General features: G+C 41.6%; 1 protein-coding gene across 11 annotated transcripts in view; it reads left to right on the forward strand.

Moving 5' to 3' along the window:
- Nucleotides 1-20,854, forward strand: part of ATXN7 (ataxin 7) — a 133,280-nt gene that overhangs the window by 105,960 nt on the left and 6,466 nt on the right. For all 11 annotated transcript variants that reach the window (XM_054695259.1, XM_037492217.2, XM_037492159.2 and 8 more), the window contains 7 exons: nucleotides 5,221-5,473; nucleotides 7,471-7,730; nucleotides 8,190-8,272; nucleotides 12,362-12,627; nucleotides 14,020-14,218; nucleotides 14,569-14,690; nucleotides 18,902-19,892. In XM_054695259.1, coding sequence (XP_054551234.1) covers nucleotides 5,221-5,473; nucleotides 7,471-7,730; nucleotides 8,190-8,272; nucleotides 12,362-12,627; nucleotides 14,020-14,218; nucleotides 14,569-14,690; nucleotides 18,902-19,892 — 2,174 coding nt within the window. The remainder of the gene's footprint in view (nucleotides 1-5,220; nucleotides 5,474-7,470; nucleotides 7,731-8,189; nucleotides 8,273-12,361; nucleotides 12,628-14,019; nucleotides 14,219-14,568; nucleotides 14,691-18,901; nucleotides 19,893-20,854) is intronic.

A 20,854-nucleotide genomic window follows, 5' to 3' on the forward strand; every position in this document is an offset into this window, starting at 1 on the left:
TGCTGGAGTCAGCTTTCCTGGAATTGGATCCCAACTGTGCCTCTTAACTAGCGGGGTCATGTTGAGCAACTGAATTGAGTCCTTTAAAGCCTTGGCTTCCTCACCTGGAAAGTGGAAATCATAATAGCATCTACTTGGTAGGGAGATCATTAGAACGAATGAGATAATCCCTGTAAATTCCAACGCAGAGTGCCTAACACATGGTTTCTGCTCAATAAACAGTAGCAATTATTGTTGTTGAAGGTGAGGAGTCTCATCAGCCCTGTGTTTAGATTATAAAAGATTAGTAAAGAGCTTAATAACACACAAAAAAAGACCCTGAGTAAAAATAGTTTTGTGGGGTTTTCTTAGTAGTGGTAGCCACTATTGCCTGGTCTTAATTGAGAATGGGACAAATTGATAGTATGCCCATTAATGATAACATGCCTTGTTGTATTTCGACAAGTGTGAAATTTCTGCTTTTTAAAAATGTATTTGATAATCAAATAAACCCTATTTATTAATAAAAATTAACTAGTTTGCAAAAATTTTTCAAAAATATGCCTGTAACAACAGGGATGATCACGTCCAAAAAAGTTCGACATACGTCCTTTTCAAACATGAATGCTTTGACTGCTTTTAAGGTTTGTATCCTAACTTTGACACTTATGTATTATAAATTCTTTTTGTTATTTTCAAAGCTGTATGTGTGTGTGTGATCTAAAAAGATTTAATTCCTTGATTTGAATCCTCCTTTGGTTTGTATCTGGGTGTTTCACTTATGTACATATGATATACATATGTCAGCATGAATTCCAAATTCCTCATTATTCTGTCCCATTGTTCTTCCCTAATAACCTCCCTCGCCTTCAGTGGAGTCACATGTTCATGCCACAGGGGAAAGAAAAGTCTGTGCATCCTTCAAGCTCTTTGTCAAAAGCACTGGTACTGGTGTTCTTTCCTGCTCCTCTCTCTCTTCCCCTCTCTCCCTCTTTTCCTCCCTTTCTCTCCTGTCTCTCTCTCTTCCTCCTCAGCCTCTGCTACCTCTCTACCTCTGCCTCTTTCTCTACCTCTGCCTATCTCCACACTGTCTCTCCAGTTCACACACATACTTCACTCATGTCTGTCTTTCTCTGTGTCTGCTTTTTCTTGCCCTGTCTCTGTATTTGTTTCTCTGTTGGTCTGTTATCTCTCCCTCTTGCTGAAGCCATTCAGAATGAGCACCATCCTCATTCAGGAACAGAGTGTGCTTTCCCTGGCCTGGTGCCATCCCTTGGAGAGAGAAGTGCTTTGAAAACCCCACTTGGACTCCTCACCAAACCACACTGCAGTTAAGCTTAGCATCTGCCCACCAGTTTGCCCACTTAATGTAAGGTCTCTATCCAAAACTTGCCCGTTTTTCTTTTGATCTAGGAACACATGCTTTTTTTTTTTTTTTTTTTAAAGTTGGATGCCCAGTTAAAAATCTTATGAAAAATAAGGGCTTGTTGTGAAAGAATGAGAGTTTAACTCAACTATAATTTGCTTTTTCCTTTTAGCTTTCTTGTGAAGAGAAAGCCAGATGCTGCCCTTTCCAGAGAATAAGTTACCAGACTATGATATAAAAGAACAATTTCATTCAGCTTCATAACAAGGACTTGAACTGGCATTCTTTAGCCAGAATCTCAGTTACACACATGCACACACACACACATACATTCTGTTTCAAATTTAATGAATGAAAAAATGTTACATGCTAGATTGTAATTCTTAGTTTTAAATAACCTTTATTGTTGAAGTAGAAAATAAGATTTTTTAAAAATGTTATCTTTATATGAGCTTATTTAAATGTTAGGAAGCTATGAATCTCAATTTTCTAGTGAAAAATCCCTTATCAAGAGTTAATAGACAAAAAAGAGGCATTAACTAAAGAATACAGGAAGAGCAGACTATGCTGGGAATAGAAAATTAAAAGAACAGGATTGAAGTTACAGCTAGTTCTGCTATAACACAAGATGCATTCCTGAAAAATTACTGCACTATGCAAAATTGCATAATAAAAACCACATGAGACTCATTGGAAACATGGGATTTGGGCCCAACACTCAAAACTCAAAAAACTTGTCACAGCAAATGTGGATAGTGTGGCTCCTAACACCTGGTGTGAGCTGAAGAGCTCAGTAGATGTTTGGAAGAGGGAGCTGGAGGTGTTATGTGCATTCCCATGCGGCTCAGTTTAGCCGGATGTAGTTTTCTGTGTTCACCTAGTGCTTCTTGCAGTGCTTCTTTACTTCTTGCAAAAGTAAATGCAAATTTCATTATACTGAAATGGTTCCTTAATATGTCTTTGGCTTTGGAATAGGTTTACATTCTCAAGACAAGTATTATAGCAGAACTGACTATATTGAAAATTTTATTTACATCATTTGATAGCAACAGAAAATACATCACATTTTCTCTGAGATACTCTCTTGAGAATTCTGATACCCTGGAAATAGTAAAAGGAAATGTGAAAATTCTAGTTGGGGTTTCTCCTCCTCTTTGTACCACAGTCATGCTATTTGTACTGCAGTATGCTGCCACCGGGGGTACACAGATGACTTTTGTGGATTAACATGGATGAATATTTTAAATAGAATGTATATCTGAAAAAAATACATACATATATATATATATATATATATATATATATAAGCTTACCAAGCCTATTAGTTCATGGTACTGTTGTTTTAGAAAAATAGTTATCAGCTGAGAACTGGTTCATATTGGGTCATTTGAAAATGGGTTGGGGGGTAATTTGAGTTTGTTCCTGGCAAAGGAGCACTACTAGTGATAAGAGGTGGGGGACCAGGAATTCTAACCATTGTGAAATCCTCTGTAAGAATTGTCCTGTCTGGGCCTCCCTGGTGGCTCAAGGGGTTAAGACGCAACCTATGAAGCTGTCTGCAGCCACTGCAGCACAAGTTCAATCCCCAGCCAGGGAGCTACCCACATGGCGCAGCAGACCTCTCCTGTTTCACCCGCTGCTCCCCTCAGCAGTGTATTTCAGTAGATCTGCCTGTTCTGTTCCCCACTCTGTCTCTGGTGAATCCTCTCGCCACCACCCCCCCCCACACACACCTCTGGCCTGTACCCCAGTTCTTGTATGCATAAATAAATAAATCTTTAAAAAGAAAAAAAAATTGTCCTGTCTAAAATACCAGTGATGCCCCTAGGAGTGACCAATTAATATTAAACTATGGGGGAGGGAACAGTAGAGATCATAACTTAAATAAAAATGTTGGGTAAAAGTAGTATTTTATGTGGCTTTAGTAAGAATGATGGAAATAGTTTGCAATTGATGGCAATTTGGAAAACACTAGTTGACTAGTGAGTTTAATTAACAAGTCCTGATTAGGAGTGTCATGTGCCAGGCAGTGTTCTGGGCTCTACTCAGCTGTGGCTAATAGTTCTTGAGGCATTAATCTATTGTAAGGCAGGCTCTCAACCTTGACTGCACAGTGGAATCACACAGGGGAGCTTGTAAAAGTTTGGGTGCCCAGACCACATACCAGCCAGTTGGTGAGGATGGGACTTAGACATCAGTATTTTTTAAGCTTGTAAGCTATAGGTTATGCCAGAGAAAGAGAGTAGCCAGTGTTGAGAACCACTAGTGTAGGGCCATTTGAAATTCATTCCTATCCACAAGAAAAGCTGTACCAATCATGCAAATACTAGTTGAATGCCCACTTTGCTTTCAGAAAGAAATGACCAAGACAAGACACAGGGAAGACCTGTCATCCAAGACAGGCAGCAGAAGTATAAACACATTTTTCAATCTAGGCTGCCAAGTGCTTGATGGTTGGAAGTATATGTAGAATGTTTTGGAATCACAGAGGAGAAAAAAATTGAAGAAAAAGAAAAACCTCAGATGCCAAATTTGGAAAATTATTAAGCTTAAGTTAATTTAGTTTTCCTCCCTTAAACACAACTTCCGTGTCAGAAAGAAAAAAAAAGCAATAGGCACTTACAAATCACTATTAATGTGGTCTCCTAACTTGTTTGTGGACTTAGTGTGATCAATGTGGAAAATTTAAATTTTATCTATAGATAGCATAGTGATTTTATCCTGGCGTAGAGTAGCTTCTTAAGTATCTGATAGCATTTATTGAATTAATTAATGTCCTTCAGGAATAAGTCATTGCAACTTTACAGAGAGATTTGGAAATAAACAGAGAGAACTTGGCAAATTAACCATTTTAGTGATGCTTCTTATTGTTGATTACAGTGTGCTTAATTTTTTAAGTACTCCTACTGCTTCCATGCTATAAGTAAACATTGGGCCATATATATTGCAGCTAAGTAAATGTGTCATTTTAAATAAGTTTAATTGAAGGCAGCCAGTAAGGTACAATAAGGCACTTAACTAGATAAAATTACCAAATAATTTACTGGCTTCTAGTGGTAACAGAACATCAGATCTAGATTTATTTAGTATGCATTGCCTTACTCTGAGAAAACCTGATTCTCCAGTGGGTAGATTTATTTTCAGTTAAACCTGTGTAGTCTGTACTTAACTATGAATTACTTCCTGGTTTAAAAAACAGGCGTAGCTATTTGTGGTATTTTTGTCTTGCGCCTTTGGCATCTTAGTGGTGTGAACCGGAGCTGTGCCATCTGTAGTCAAGTGAGATTATTTTAAAAAAGGGAGTGAAATGATTCACTGGAAAATTTCAGCACAGATTCTAAGGAATGATAAGATAACCTCAGAAACATTTTTATTTGGTGTCATATGCTGGTGGGTAGTGACAGGGAAAAAAAGTGAAGGTACAATTTGTTTCTTAACATTTTGCTATTTTGAAAATTGGAGAGGTATTATGCTAGAAAGGAAGAATTTCATGTGGTGTCAATTAGCAGAACTCTGCAGATGAATGAATAATTTTTCTCTCTCTGACTACAAGTTGGAGCCAGTGAGGTTCATTTCTAACCATGTAAAACCCAATATTCGCAGGTCTAGAAAGGCTGTTTCATTTCCCCATGGCTACGTATGATGAACCTCTTTATGTTGAGACGTTTCCTAAGCAGAAGGACCAGTTCCTAGAATCCTGAATAAGACTGTGGGACCTAAATAAGCCATTGCTGAACGCTGCTAAGTTTAATATATTTTCACCTAGTGATGCGTATTTTTCAATCCAAATGTGATCATTTCAGGGGACTCATCTAGGCTCCTTAGGAGACTTGCCCTAAACACAGTGTCTTACCTTTCTTTCTTTTCCTTTGCAGAAAGAAGACATAGCTCATCCAGCAAGCCTTCACTGGTTGTTCCTCCCACGTCAGTATTTTCCTTCTTCCCTTCTCTGTCCAAAAGCAAAGGAGGCAGTGGCAGTGGAAGCAGCCGTTCTTCCAGTGGAGGGGTTCTAAGTGCATCCTCATTAAGTTCCAAGTTGTTGAAATCGCCCAAAGAGAAACTGCAGCTCAGGGGGAACAACAGGCCAATGCATCACATTCATCAAAATAGAGTCTCCCATAGTAGAATGTGAGTATGGCCAAGAGGGGTCTTAAAGCTTGCCTGCTGAGAGGGGAACTGTGTACTCCAGCCATCTGAGAGTATCTGTGAATAATGTGAAAGAAAGTCACTTGGAAAATTCAAATATGTTGTTGTTTCTGTTTCCCTATCTTGGGAGATTTTACAGAATAGCAATAAGGTTAATAATGCTTATTAATAAATAATGATAATTTACTGCATGCTAGCTATTGAAACTTAGCTCAACATGTCATTTAATTATCTTAATTCCAGATAAGGAGAAGGAACTGTAATAAATTTAAGGAATTTTAGCCTGGAGGCTTTAAAGTCAAATAGGCATGAGTTCAAAATCCACCTCTCTCACTTCCTAGCTGTGTGACCTTGGACATGGCACTGTTTCTCTCAGAGTCTAAAAACAGCAGTCATTGTGCAGAGTTATTGGGAGTAGCAGAGTTCACATATTAGAGTGAAGCAACTGGCATGGCGTCTGACCCACAGGAGACAGGAAATGAATGGATGCTGGTGCTTCTGCTGCTGCTGTTGATTATACTAAGAATAAAAAGATGAAAAGCTTCCCAGATGCTATTCTAAGGTTTTTAGGGGCCTGCAAAGGAAATAGGGAAGCACGGTTTCCTTCCCCCAATCTTGGGTTCACATCACAGCAGTGATAAAGAAAGAGTGGAAGAAGTTCACACTCACCACGCAAGACTTTGGCAAGTTTCCAACAAATTGGTAGGTTGGCACTCACCTGGTGGTCACCTGAGGTAGCAACTGTACACTCCCATAGAAACACATCTTGCCGTTTCCTGGCATCCCTCAGCTTAGTGGCTGGTGGTTTTCCCCTGGCCTTCTTCCCCTTTAGAGGGTATGTCATACATCTCACTCCCAAGGTCTGATAACCTGATTAATCTCAGGGCAGCATCCAGCACCTGCTACTGCTCAAGGACCTTGCCAGTTGGGAGAGACCATGGCATCTTGCAGTGTCTCTGCTGCTGTCAGGATGTTCCAGGTACAGCTGTTTGGAGCTGTTTGTCCTGGTTGCTAAGCCCCCAGCCTCTGCTCATCTGTCAGAAGTGCAAGTACAGCAAGTTTGGCTTTATTTCCTGGAGCTGTTTGAAAGCCAAATAAAATGCCAGTGCAGTGTGCAAGTCACTTGCAAGCTTAACAGCTGTCAGAGTACTGACTCCACTGAACCAAGTTCATAAAACCTCATCAATCCAAATCTTTATGTGGATCTGGGCTTAAGAAGGACGACCAAGCCAACTGTTAGCTTTGTACCAACATGTGCTACCCAATTGATAGTGTTAGTAAGATTTCAGAAGTAATTATTTTGTTATTATTGGCACAGGTCTTCAGTACTCTCCAGCTGTGTGCCAGGTGCTTATATTCCAAGATCCTATCACAGAAACCTTTTTTAGGGAATGGCGAATTACCACATCAGTGGCGCATCATACAGTAAATAAACATTGGTCTTCCTCATTGACAGAAAGAGAGCCTCTCCTTGGAGATTTATTGCGAGGCCCGTTTGAGTTCTTCTAAGTCCCCGGTGACATTTCTTGGAAGTTTTCTCTAATTCCAAGTGTTCTTTATCTCTGCTCTCTAAGTTTACTTTGTTTTGAGTGATTCTTTCTTTAAAATGACAGTTCTCAAAAGATATTCTCTAAAGGTCTCCTGCAATTAGTCTTTGGCCAATATAGGCCTTTTAATAGCTTGCTTTTTGCAGAAATTGTATTGAGTATCATGTCTAGATCTCCCACATTCTCACTTGTAAGACTGCTTTGGAATGATGAAAGACCAAGTAAATTTGTGTTCTACTGGAGCATTTTGCTTGACAGAAGGACTTATAAACTAAGTCTTACTGACTTTTCTTGATTATCTTAACAGATATTCATAAGGTGTCTTTGGGAGCCTAGTTCTGTGTGGGTAGGCCAGGACTCTGCCCTTATCCCCATTCATTTGGGGATGTTGGGGCACTCAGTTGCTGGTGTTCTTGCTTTCCCCTACAACAGCATGACACCTTCTGTCAAAGTGGAAAAGATTCATCCGAAGATGGATGGCACACTACTGAAATCTACGGTGGGGCCAACCTGTCCTGCTACTGTGAGTTCCTCAGTCAAGCCTGGCCTTAACTGCCCCTCAATACCAAAGCCAACCTTGCCTTCACCTGGACAGATTCTGAATGGCAAAGGGCTTCCTGCACCACCCACTCTGGAAAAGAAACCTGAAGATAATTCCAATAACAGGAAATTTTTAAATAAGAGATTATCAGGTAACTTTGCGTTTTCTGTCCTACTGTTTCTCTATAGGTTGGGTGTTCACGGAAGAGCAAATGAACTGTTCTCTGAAGTCCTCTTTTACTGATCTATCTCAGCTTTAGGCGGAAGTTCCTTAAACAGTATGCTTGTCCTTCTCACTCTTGGTTTTAAAGAGCAGGTGTGTGTATAAGTAATGTAAATATATCATCTAGTGGTATATTTCTGAATGGAGTAATGCACAAATAATGACTTAAATCGTCTCTTTGCTGTCATCTAATGACAGTAGTTTCTCACTTAGTGGTATTGCTGCTGCTTTGCAGAGCTCACATTTTTTATATTTTATACTGATTGATAATCTGGTAGATTTTATCCAAGTTATTATTGGTCTTGAGTGTTTTCCCATTTTCTTATTTACAAAAAAAAATGAAGAAGGGTTTGGTGAGCCCAATGTAATGTCTGTGTGCTTTTGACAGAAAGAGAGTTTGATCCTGACATACACTGTGGGGTCATCGATCTCGATACCAAGAAGCCCTGTACTCGGTCTTTGACATGCAAGGTAGGTGGCCTCTGGGACAGAGCTAAAGGCACTGGGGGATACACAGGAACTGGACTGCATTGCATTGCTCCCAGAGTCTAGCCCAGAGGAGATCTGATGACCTGTGGATGGTTCTGAATTTTGTAAATGAGGGAATAACTTGGTTTTGTGAAGAAAACTTCAAGTTCAGAATGTGTGACATCTTTTACTACAAACTGCAATCTTAAGTGAGTTTTTGTTTTCAGTGGGCAGCATTGTATCTAGGGGAATACAAAGACTTGCTACTTCTTAAAATAAAATTAATATGAGAGTCTACCCTTGACTGTGGTTTAAATTGTACTCACTTAGAACAAGCAGAAATTTCTGTGTGTGTGTTTGTAAATATTCTTAAAATGTGTGTATGATCTGTGGTTCTTAAATTTAAAGAACTATTTTTTAAAAATTTTGAGACTTTGAGAAGAGAGCTTTATTTTTCTAGTTTTTAAAAAATACTAGTAATATAAAATCTAACTTCTATATAAGCTAACAAATGGAATGATTGTTCTTTCTGTCCTGAAGACTACCTTAAAAAAAAAAAAATGCCAGTATATCCTAATAGGAAGGTAGTATACATGCTGTAAAATTAGCATCGTTTTTTGTGGGGAGTGGCTTTCTGGCAACATTGCTCTCCTACATAGTTGAGCACCTATGTTTATGTGCAGTTCTCTATAGAGCATTCCCAACTGCCCTTCAGAAGGGCTTCAGAAGTTTTAAGAATTACTGAAGTATGTAATTCAAAAACTGTTGTTTGGGAGGAGGGGTTAAAAATTACAGAAGTTAATGTTGTGTTCTGAAAATTGGTAAAAATTATATTATTTTAAATTTTACAACAGATTGCATTTGAATAAAAGATATCTGGTCCCAGTGCACTTCCTAAACAGTGGAGGAATGTTATAATCTTCAGAAATGAGAGCTGTTATTGCTAAGTGGCTCTTATTTTAATTTAAATTTCTAATTTAAGTGTGATGTGTATATTTTCTTACAAAAGTGGTTCTGAATCTTTGGGAAAGGGTTGATGAAGAGTAACTTTAAATATTTATTTTTTAAAGCACTGTTATGTTTTTTAAATCACTGTTATACACCTATGCACATATATTCTGAATTTTGCATTCTAACTTGGGTTGATTGACATCCCCACCTGAGCCCATCCTTGAATATATATATAAGTCAAAACTCCTATCTCTGAGCACATTGCTTTTGTTTAATATAAATTGGAGATGTAGTAGTGTGTTGTTACTGTTTTCAGTTAGCCATTTGAGTTCTGTAGAATTGTGTCTTTTTCAGCTGCCCAAAGGAACGCATGAAAGAGTTTGTCCGCCTTATTCCACAGTCTGATCACAGCTTCCATCCTCTCTGTTTTGCTACTTAACTCTCCGTATTATAGCACCTCTGGTCAATGAAAGATGCTTTGTTTATTTAAGTTACTCTCTTTAAATCATCTGTGAGGCATGCTGACATACCAAACCCTTATTAAACACAGAATCAAGAGAGTTTGACAAGCCTTTTTTGAATTGGCTTATGTGAATCTTGCATTTTTAATCCATCTTCCTTTCCAAATTCTATGTGCTCTCCATGTGTTCTGTTATGGGTGTAATTGCTGTCTATAGCACAGTATCAAGCCTGCCATGCGCTAATATATATCCTCAGCCCTCACTTATCATGAGTTTAGCATAGGGCTGGCAGAATACGTGGCATCTGAGCAGACCTGCCTTTTCACACCTGTAACTCTTGCTGTGTCAGTGCTGTTCTCTTCCTCTGCCTCAATCCTGGCCTGAATCTATTGAACTGAGGAGGGCTAAGCATACTTGAGTGGCCCTGCTGAATGTCCCGCACATTTCAACCCTGGTCTTTGCTGTCTTAGATTTAGACACTATCTACAGATTCACTGTCAGGGGATCTGCTGCTGCCCACTGCCGTCACTACTTCCCTGCTGTGTCCCTGTCACCTGCTGTCTCATTCTCCTATCTCATCTGTCCAGCAGTATGGAGTGGTCAGTTTAACTTGACTTTATCTTCTGCTGGGTCTATCCTGTTTCGTGATCTCTGCACCTTCCATGCATATAGATTTTGCCTGGTAGCCTTATCCAGTCCGTTACTAGAAATTTTTATTGCAGACATCTGTGAGCATTGGCCTCATTCTAGGTCCCTGGGGATACAGACTTGAACAAAATTGAGGCATGTTCTCTACTCTTGGGAACATAAAGCTTAATCTGATAATCACTCAAGTAAGTATACAGTTACCACCGAGGAGTAATAAGTAGGGAGACTTGTATTAGGAAGCTCTCACTAGGGAGATTGGACCAAGGTTCACTCCTTTGCCATAGGAGTGCCAGGCTGACATGCAGGCAGAGTGGGGTGGGAGAAAAGAGCAAACATCATGTGTGACGACTCTGTGACAGGGCAAAACAAATCCTTGGGGGTCTAAAAGGCAGACAGAAAGTTGAACAGAAGTAGATACTTGAAACCAAAGGATCAGGAGCAGGAAACACAGGTGTTGGAGTGTTCAAGACCCCAGAAGCTGGTTACACTGTCAGTCTTTATCCTAGGAGCCTTATGCAACCCCAGAAACATTCCGATGGGAGTAAACAGTAATTGAAATGTTCTTCAGAGCTCAGTGAGAATCCTATTTACTCTTTAAAATGAACTGCGGGGTGGGCAGGGTGGGGGAGTCTGAACCATGTGTTGCTCACAGGTGCTATACTAGGTGCTGGTATAGCACTGAACGAAAAAAGTTCCTTGTCTTCATTTAGGTGGATTTCTGTGGATATGTTGCATATTCAAGTAAATTAAATGGAATATTTTTCAAAAACAGACATATTCATTTCATAGTCTGTTGGATATGTCTATAGAAGAAGTAGGTTATGTTATTGAATTTCGACAGTGTTAGAAGCTTAATTTACCCTTAAACAGTAGTAAACAAGTAAACCTATAGAGCAAATCATTTGTATAATAGTAAGGCTACAAACACATACAAAGTGTTGTTTGCAGTGTTTTGTAACATGAAAGAGTGAAGGAAGCACAGCTGAAGTTACTTACATTTGGGATATTTGAATTGAGGCCACTGTAGTTTGTCTCCTTGCAGTTTTTACAGACTGAGAACCCAACAGTATCGAATGGTCAGGTTAACTTGACTTTATCTTCTGCTGGGACTATTATTAGCCCCAACTGAGCCTTAAAAGAAAATCACACCAGTATTCCCCGTCAAAATGCATTTGGAGCTTAGATGTTTTCTTATAAGGTGTACTTCAAACACTGGTTTATATTAATTACACTTTTAAGAAAGGCTTTGGCCTAATTTGACTCTCCTTTTTCTTGGTGTGTCCATTTCTCAATTCTGAAATTAGGCATTGTTTTAGGATTCAAAATTGCTGTCTGTCCTGTTTTCTTAAATTCCATAGTGAGTGTCTTTATAGGAATTCACTCTGCTTTCTGCCTCTTCCTTTTCTGAGCCTTCTTTCAGCCTTACATTCTTTACTTATCTTAAGTCTTTCTGAGTCACCAAAGTAGTCTCTGTCTCCAGGATGCTCTGAGCCATTTTCTCTCTTTAATGGCATTTTCATTGGAATAGAGAGAAGCAACTGTGTTTAATATTTACTCTTGACTGTTACTGAAAGAAGACTCTCTGATACATATTTTATGGAGTAATTGTTTTCCTTTTTAGCATTCGGAACTTTAACTGACCCAAAAGAGGGTTTTTTTCTAATGACCTGTTAGAATCCTAATAAACAAATTGTTACTATGGCACATTATCTGAGTGCCTGTCAGCTGTGTGTTTCTACTCTTTGCTGCTCAATTACATATTGGGTGTCTCAGTGAACACACTTCTTTCTACTAGTAGAAGTAATATTGCCAAAACCTCGTACATTTGGAGCTGGAATATGTGCTTCTATTCTAGCTGAAGAGAAAAGATTTTACCCTTAAGATTTTAGCTTATCAAATGCTGAACAGCCTCTGACTATGCTAATGGTCCAGATTGCACCTTCACTGGGAATGGTGTTTTGGATATATAACAGAGAAAAGTCCTTTTCTGAATTCTCAGCTTCTGTATTTTTTTTGTTTGTTTTGTCTGTAGACACATTCCTTAGCCCAGCGGAGGGCTGTCCAGGGTAGAAGAAAACGATTTGATGTGTTATTAGCCGAGCACAAAAACAAAACCAGGGAAAAGGAATCGATTCGCCATCTGGACTCTCAGCAACCAACACAGCTTCTCAGGGACTCGCATCCCGCCCCTCCTAGAACTTCACAGGAGCCACACCAAAACTCTCATGGAGTGATTCCTTCTGAATCAAAGCCTTTCGTAGCTAGTAAACCTAAACCTCACACCCCCAGTCTTCCAAGGTAAGCCAAATCCCCCAACTCCTTCTCCCTCCTCCAGGGAACAAAACCCCAGTGCAGTTGTAATGTGCAGGAACATCTATCATGTTTACTACGGAGGTGGTTGTTAAATAGTGGTTTTTTAACTCTAAAAAGTGTTGAGTTCTTCAGTAAGTTTCATCCAGAGCTCTTCTTGGCCAAAGGGAAGCATCAGAATAAAGCTAGATATACATTCTCTATCCTTATTCAACATTAGGTGTCTCGACCTTATTGAGCAGGGTTGCAACCTGGGTCCTGGAACATTTCCCGTGGCTTTGGCTGCAATTTCCCATACATTTGTCTCACATTTTGCAAAATATAGCTGTGGGAACCGTTGCTTGGGATAGATACTCAGCTCAAGTTTTTACAGCATCCGTTTATCAACATATTTTTCATTCATTCATTTGGGACTTAGACATATGCATATCGTAGGTATCTGGGCAGTATCATAAGCAATGGTGTTTTACCCTACACTGTGCTGGTGTACTGAATATGTGTATGTTTGTGCTTGTATATTTAACCAAGTGAAAGTAAAGGACTTTGCACCCAATTTTCAGAGGAAAAGGAAGAGATGAGCCTAGTTAATGAGGGCCTTCAGTTTTGGCCATTGGCAACAAGTGTTTCTGCTTAGGAATGTGCCCCCCTTGATTGCTGTGGGTGAATGTTTCACCTTCCCAAGCCCAGTCCCTGAATTGGTAGCATGAGGGGCAAAAGTATCTCCCTCAGGGAAACCCAAAAGTGTGCTTGAGCCTGTCTCCACATGACCATTGTGGTCTCAGAGCCACACGGTAGAGGACAGGTCAGAGGTGGCTTCTCAGTGTGGCCAGGTCCCAGCGTCGAGTGCTTGAGCAAGTCCTTTCTTTTGCTATCTTCTCACTGAAGATTTTCTGTCTACACAACTAAGCTTAATTTTAAAACCTGAGGCCTTTATTTATGTAGGGAAAAATAAATTATGAAAGGCTCTAGATTATCCATATAATGTGGTAATGTTACCTCATTCTTTTATCAACTCCTGTCCCTCCTAGGTTCTTTGAGAGCACTTGTCAGTTACTTCATTTATTGCCTTAGTAACCCCAAACAAGATGAATTTTGAAGAAGAATCAAAGAATCCCCATAAATTCCATGCATTTTTTTCCCCTTAGGAGGACCTGACCCAGCTGAGCAGCTGTAGAAAAGAGAACTAGTTACATGTTAACCTTTGGTTAGATTTGGCCCTTGACATCATGTAGTGCAGGAGAGAGGTTCCTTTCCCTGGTGCTAGTGGTGGACCTCAGACCTCTTCCAAGTGGTTTTGGATACATTGTTGTAATCTCAGTTAAAAGGCGGCTGATTCCTAGACATGTGATCTGATCAGTGCTGCACTTTCTGCTCACCAAGGCCTCCAGGCTGCCCTGCTCAGCAAGGTGGGAGTGCCCCCATTGACCCTCCTCCAGTCCATGAATCTCCACACCCTCCCCTGCCTGCCACTGAGCCAGCTTCTCGGTTATCCAGTGAGGAGGGAGAAGGCGATGACAAAGAAGAGTCTGTTGAAAAACTGGACTGTCATTATTCAGGTCATCATCCTCAGCCAGCATCTGTAAGTTCCACATTTACCCCCTTGTTGACCTTCCCAGTAGCAGGGACAGGGCACTACAGAGAGGCGTGCCAGAGATTTTGGCCAGCCTGTCTGTGTGGGATGTGGTCAAGGTACAAGAGCACATGGAGCACCCCAGAAGTGGCATGTATCTGTCGGGGATGTCTCATGCTTTATCCTCTATCTTCCATGAAACTCAGGGCTAGGCATTGTCACTCTCATGCTTCACAGCCAACAATACTCAGAGAAGGCTCTGTCTTCATGGTTAGCTCCTCTCCTGGAGGAAAGAGAACACTCCCTGGGCATGTGCTGTCAGAGTCAACAAGCACACAAGATCGTGTTCTGTCTTTCAGTTTTGCACATTCGGGAGCCGGCAAATTGGAAGAGGCTATTACGTGTTTGACACCAGGTGGAACCGGCTTCGCTGCGCCCTCAACCTCATGGTGGAGAAGCATCTGAATGCGCAGCTGTGGAAGTGAGTGCCTGTTCCGCCATCTTTGGGGTGGGAGAGAGAATAGACTTTCCTCAGTGTTGCATTCTCTGTACTTCTGATGAGACTGATTTAATGAAGATAAGCTTATCTAAACTGCAAGCATGGCCTTTGACTAGCTCTGAAGATCTCTTGTCATTCATTCATTCACCAACTCTTTGTCTTGTTCTGAGTGGTGGGGTTGCAGGCAGAGGAACTTCCACATGTTCGGAGTCCATACTCTAATTGGTAGAGAAACACAAAAACCAATACACAGAAAACAAATAGAGATTATAGCTTGTCATAAGAAAGATAATAGAAACAAAAATTACTGACCATTTGCTGAGAGCTGGCTCTGTGCCAGAAAACTTATTAAGTGTATTTAATATGCAGTGCTCTGTGTCAGGTGACCTTGATTAGCCCCGTTTTATAGATTGTGTAACTTAGAAACAAGGTTACACACAGCAAGTCCATGGTAAGGCCAGAATTTGGACCCACAGGCAATTTGGTTCAAGGGAAAGAACTGAGATGGGAAACTCAGCAGGCCAGAGGGCTGCATCTCTGAAGGAGTGCCCATGGAACAGAGAGAGAGGGATGAGAAAGAGCGGTGATGGGGATGGGGCAAGGGAGAGTTCCAGGCAGAAGAAACCAAGTGTGTGCAGGTCAGCAAAGAATGTGGTTTGTTTGAAATAGTAGAAATGGGATCATGGTACAAGACAAGATGGAGAGACGAGCAGGGACCAGATGCCACTGAAATTGATCCTGCGTGCAGTGGGGAGCTGAGAACAGGGTAGAGAAGCTTGTGCTCTGATTTACAATTTAAGATAAAACACAATCACTGTGTGTGGCATTGTGTATGCTAATGTTTTCCAAACAAGACTTTAAGAAGAAGAGCAGTTACAAGGCCTAAAAGGTTTACCTCAGTCTTTTCTGAAGTAAAATAGTTTTCATTCCTGAAAGACTTCTTGGAGCCTTTAATGGGGTGCTGTCTACTGTAACTCAGCAGGTTGTGTACAATGTGGAACATCTCCCAAGCTCTTTTGACCTGGGAGCATTTCTTAAGACAAATAAGTTCTTAAATTCTTGGGGAGCTAATGTTTGGTGGAACTAGTGTTTGGAAACTGTAGCTTTACTAAAGGGGACTCTTTGGTTATTCAGATCGTCCCAATTTGGGCATCATTGAGTGAACTCTGCCTCCTTGCTTTGGTTTCTTAATAAAGTCAGAGTTTCTATTTCACATTTATAGCTGGTATTGCTAGGTAAGAGACTCCTCCTCTTTGAAGAACATTACCTTTGCCAGAGACAGACGACTGACTTAGGCCAGTGGTTTGTCAAGATATTGGGGGTGGGGGGACCCCTCCACATCATATCAGAACTTGACAAGATACATGAAATCTCAGCTTGCTCTTTCTCCAGACTACCTGATAAAACTTGAGGAGTTCAGTGTGCTCACTAAACTCTGAGTTTAGTGAACTCCTGGAAGTTTGGAAGGGTTCTTAGAATACTTTATCCCCATTATATTGATACATGTCTTATGGCCAATAATTGGATGAAGGTAATTTCAATTCCTAGGGGCTTGGGTAGATAGGTTTTCTTCTTTGTACTGTGAACTTTTGTAAAAGTAGGATCTTGAATGTGTTTTCACTGTCTTGCTCATTCTTCCTCTCTCTTTTTTCTGTATGAAACTCACTGTCTTATCACTCACTCACTTCCATTGAGGAGGAAACTATTTCTTTCCATTAACATGACCTTTACATTGAAAGCAGTCCATACAGGCAAGAAAGACATGTTGTTCCATGATGCGCTGGTGCAGACTAGGACAGACAGAAGTTCGGAGAGAAGAGCCAGGCCAGGTGTTTGAGGAAACAATCCCAATAGGAATGTAGCCAGTGGACTCAAACAACCTTTTCAGGCATCCATCTCCTGAGATTTGTTGGCAGTGGCTTGGCACTTCTTAACAGAGAAGAACTAGTCTCAGGTGGCATCTTTGAGGCACTTGAGGAAACTTGCAGAAGTGGTCCAGGTCCCAGACTGTTGGCTCAATAGAAAATCCTCCCTTACAGGACGAGCACCAGTTTGGGACTGTTAGCCCCCTTGGCTGTTGTTGATTGTGGTTAATTGGAGGGTAAGTGGAGGTGGGATCTAGGTTATAGCAATGAAATGTGTCATCTCCAGTGTGTGGAATCTCTGATTGCTTATGAAATGAGACCAGTCCTTCCTCTGGATCTTGGCTTTGACCCGAAAGGCCATCTCCAAGCTCCTATTGTTCCTGTGAACCTCTTGACCACTGTTTTTTGGGGGCCACTATTCCACTGGAATGGGCATAAAAGGGTTTTGGGGTTTTTGTGTTCGATGCTGGTGTTTTTTGATTTTTACATTGGTAATAAATTCACTTGGCTAAACAACCAAATAATATACAAAGAGGTATCCAGTAAAGTTTTAATCCTCCTGCTCCCCCACTCCTGTTTCCCAACCCATCTCCACAGACACAATCTTTATTATTAGTTGTTTGTGTATTTTTAGAGTTCATTTATGCATACAAGGTCAATATGACTGTATATTCTTATTTTGTCTCTTCTTTACACAAAAGGTAGTGGGTGACTTAAAAGAACATTATAAGGAGCTTTGTGTAGAGAAATCCACATCCTCTCCTCACTGAAAGCCCAAATTTTCCTTTTGTGAGGATTTGTTTCCAGCTGCCTGGGCTTTAGGCTCTGACTTCCTAAGCCACCTAGTGGTTATGAGTAGCCACCACACCCAATGAACAGGAATTCCTATACCAAGAGAGCATGTCTTCGCAGAGGTTCTAGTGCTCTTCACTGGTCTGTAGATCTTTGTCGAGATACAGATTCTGCTGCAGTAGGTCTAGGTCCCTGAAACTCGGCATTTCTTTACAATCCTCTCAGGTAATGTTGGTGTTTGTCCTCCATGTGGAGTGTGGGGATAAAGCCCAGCTTATCTAGCTTGCCTTCTTTATGGAGTCTCCTGGAGAAATCTAGAAACCTCTGATGTCTGGACCCCCACCCCAGGGATTCTGCTGTAGTCTGGGTGTAGCTTTGGTTGTTATGGGCAACCAAAGTCAAGAAATACTGACCTAGGACCAGAGCTACACTGCTAAGTGAGGGTTTTAAAGCCAGTGCAAACACTTGCAATAAATAATTCATTTTATTAATAACTTCTTAAAAAGCATCTTCTTAAAAAGCATCTGGAAAGTAGTTTGGCCGCAATCTAGGCCAGCTGTCTTACTTGAAAGATGAGTAAGTGGAGCCTGGCTTGGTGGGGTGACTGGGTCGGTCAAAGCTGCTCTATACAGTCAGGAGGGGACCAGTCTTGGCAACAGCCTTCCAGTCAGGCCATTTGCTATTTTGCCCCAATGTTAATTCTTCCCTAGAGATTTTTGAAAATTTTGGTACTGTCACACTTCAAAATCAGAGCTAAAAATAATAAGGATATTCCTGGCTTGATTATTTGAGTGGCACCCTTTTCCCAAGATAGACACCTTACCCCCATACATTAGTAACAGAACACATTGTTACATGCTGTGACTAGAAGTCCCCCAAGATTGGGAGCTTCGGTCCCTTGTACAGTTGTTAAAGCTGATCGTTAGGACCTGGCAGTTATTCTTAATTAACTGTTCCCTTTTTCCCCCATCCAGTCGTGAATTTTCTCAAAAATACCTTCTGTAGGCACTGGGGCTACAATGGTAAATAAGGTGTGGGCTGCTCTATCTACAAAGAAGTCAGACAGCTGCTTTTTCTGACAAATAATCATAAATTAAAACTCCCCTGAGTCATCAAGTCTGGGGAGAACTGGGCAGGTCAGGACCATAAGGACAGATTTTCTAAGAAAGTGGGGATGAACTGAATCTAAATGATGAGCAGAAGTCAGGATAAGACTGTTGTGGGTAGATATATTCAGGGTCTTACATCATGGCATAGTCTAACAACTTAAGGAAACTCAGTGACCAAAGCAGGTGTTGGAGGGGTGGTGATGGAGGAAGCTGACGCAGTGGCATTGGGTGAGGCAGTCATATCCTGAGAGCCCCAGGAATGCCCAAAGGATTTGAAGGTGGTAAAAATTTGAAGGTGAAAGTGACAAGATTGGCTTTGGGTTTCAGAGGGCTGTCAGGGGTGCGGTTTTCAGTGCCAGAGGAGAAGGGGTATCCATCTGAAAGTTTCCATGAATGGCTACCCTCACTACTCTTTCATTTTTGGCAGGAAAATCCCACCAGTGCCCAGCACCACATCACCAGTCTCCACCCGTGTTCCTCACCGGACAAACTCTGTGCCGACATCACAATGTGGGGTCAGCTATATGGCAGCAGCCACTGTGTCTGCACCCCCAGTACTGCTCTCATCCACCTGTATCTCCCCAAATAACAAATCGGTACCAGCGCATGGAACCACATTAAATGCACAGCCTGCCGTGTGTGGGGCAATGGATCCTGTGTGCAGTATGCAATCCAGACAAGTGTCCTCTTCATCCTCATCCCCTTCCACGCCCTCTGGCCTTTCCTCAGTGCCCTCCTCCCCTATGTCCAGAAAACCTCAGAAATTGAAATCCAGCAAGTCTTTAAGGCCCAAGGAGTCTTCTGGTAGCAGCACTAACTGTCACAACGCCAGTAGCAGTACCAGTGGCGGCTCAGGAAAGAAACGCAAAAACAATTCCCCTCAGTTAATTCACTCTTCTTCCTCATCCTCATCCTCCTCTTCTTCTTCTCATTCCATGGAGTCCTTTAGGAAAAACTGTGTGGCTCATTCTGGGCCCCACTACACCTCAACGGTAACATCTTCCCACGGCATCGGCCTCAACTGTGTGGCAACAAAAACGAACTCGGTGAGTGTCCGGCACGACCAGTCAGGGAGGGGCCCCCCCGGCGGGAGTCCTGCTGAATCCATCAAGAGGATGAGTGTGATGATGAACAGCAGTGATTCCACACTTTCTCTTGGCCCGTTTATTCACCAGTCCAACGAACTGCCTGTCAACTCCCATGGCAGTTTTTCATATACACACACTCCTCTAGACAAACTCATAGGAAAGAAAAGGAAGTGCTCGCCCGGTTCAAGCAGCGTTAACAACAGCAGCAGCAGCAGCAGCAGCAAACCCACCAAGGTTGCCAAATTGCCAGCCATGAATAATGTCCACGTGAAACACTCGGGTACCAGCCCCGGGGCACAAGGACTGACGAATAGTACCCTCCTCCATCAGGTAGGAAATGGACTGTGAGCCCAGTGGGGATGCCCATTTCCCCTCCCTTGAGAACCTTTACCAGCTCAGATTGTGGAATGGGGTGGGTGGTTTGCTTCATGGTATCTTTTAAAAGAAGGAAGGGCTTGAGGCTGTGGAAGGTGAAGCAGGCTATTTTCTGATGACTGGGAAGACACTCCTGGTTAAGGAAGCCGTGGAAGTCCATTTTAGCAGATAGGGCTGTGGGAGGCCTCCTCAGAGCAAAATGCTCCTATAGCCTAGAAGTGGAGGCCCCAGGGGCAGTGTGCTCCCTGTGTTGCCGACCAGGAAGGAAGCAGGCAGTGTTTCCTGGAGAGACTCTAGTTTGTTCCTCTGAAGAAAGCTGGGCTGAAATCAAAATTCATCTCAAACTGTGATGATGTAAATTTTATAAAGAAAACTTTTAATACTTTGCCCAGCGAAGAATTTCCAATTTTCTGGTTAAATCTCTCTCTGGTTAAGTTTCTTACCCTTGTTTTTCAGGGAGTCAGGGAAAGAGCAGTGAGTTTGGGTATAGCAGAAGACTAAAATCTCTTTAGTTAACAGATTGAAAAGAATAAATGTGGGTCCATTAGTAGAGAGTGGCTGAGTGGCTTCGGAGTCACCTTAACCTGGCCTTTCGCACTGCAGCTTTGTCTTTTCCCAGCTCTTTCTCCTGTCGCTGTTTTCTCCTGATTTCTCCTATACACTGCCATTTCTTCCCAGCTTCCTTTGTTCTTATTTCAATGCCTCTCTCACCTTCTTATTTCATTTGCCAGGATATCTCCTCACCTTGTTTACTAACAGAAGTGTCAGTGGCACCACCCCAGAGCCCTGCTTTAATGTGGACTTTTTTATGGTTTTTTGTTCTTCCTCCTTTGAACAGCTCAGGTGTCAGGTTAGGGCTTTTTCAGAAAATACTGAGAAGTTTCTTCCTATGATTTCAATTCCCTCTAATATCTGTG

Source organism: Talpa occidentalis, unplaced genomic scaffold (genome assembly GCF_014898055.3).
Source record: "Talpa occidentalis isolate TD23 unplaced genomic scaffold, MPIMG_talOcc4v2.1 talOcc4.10, whole genome shotgun sequence".
Lineage (NCBI taxonomy): Eukaryota > Metazoa > Chordata > Mammalia > Eulipotyphla > Talpidae > Talpa > Talpa occidentalis.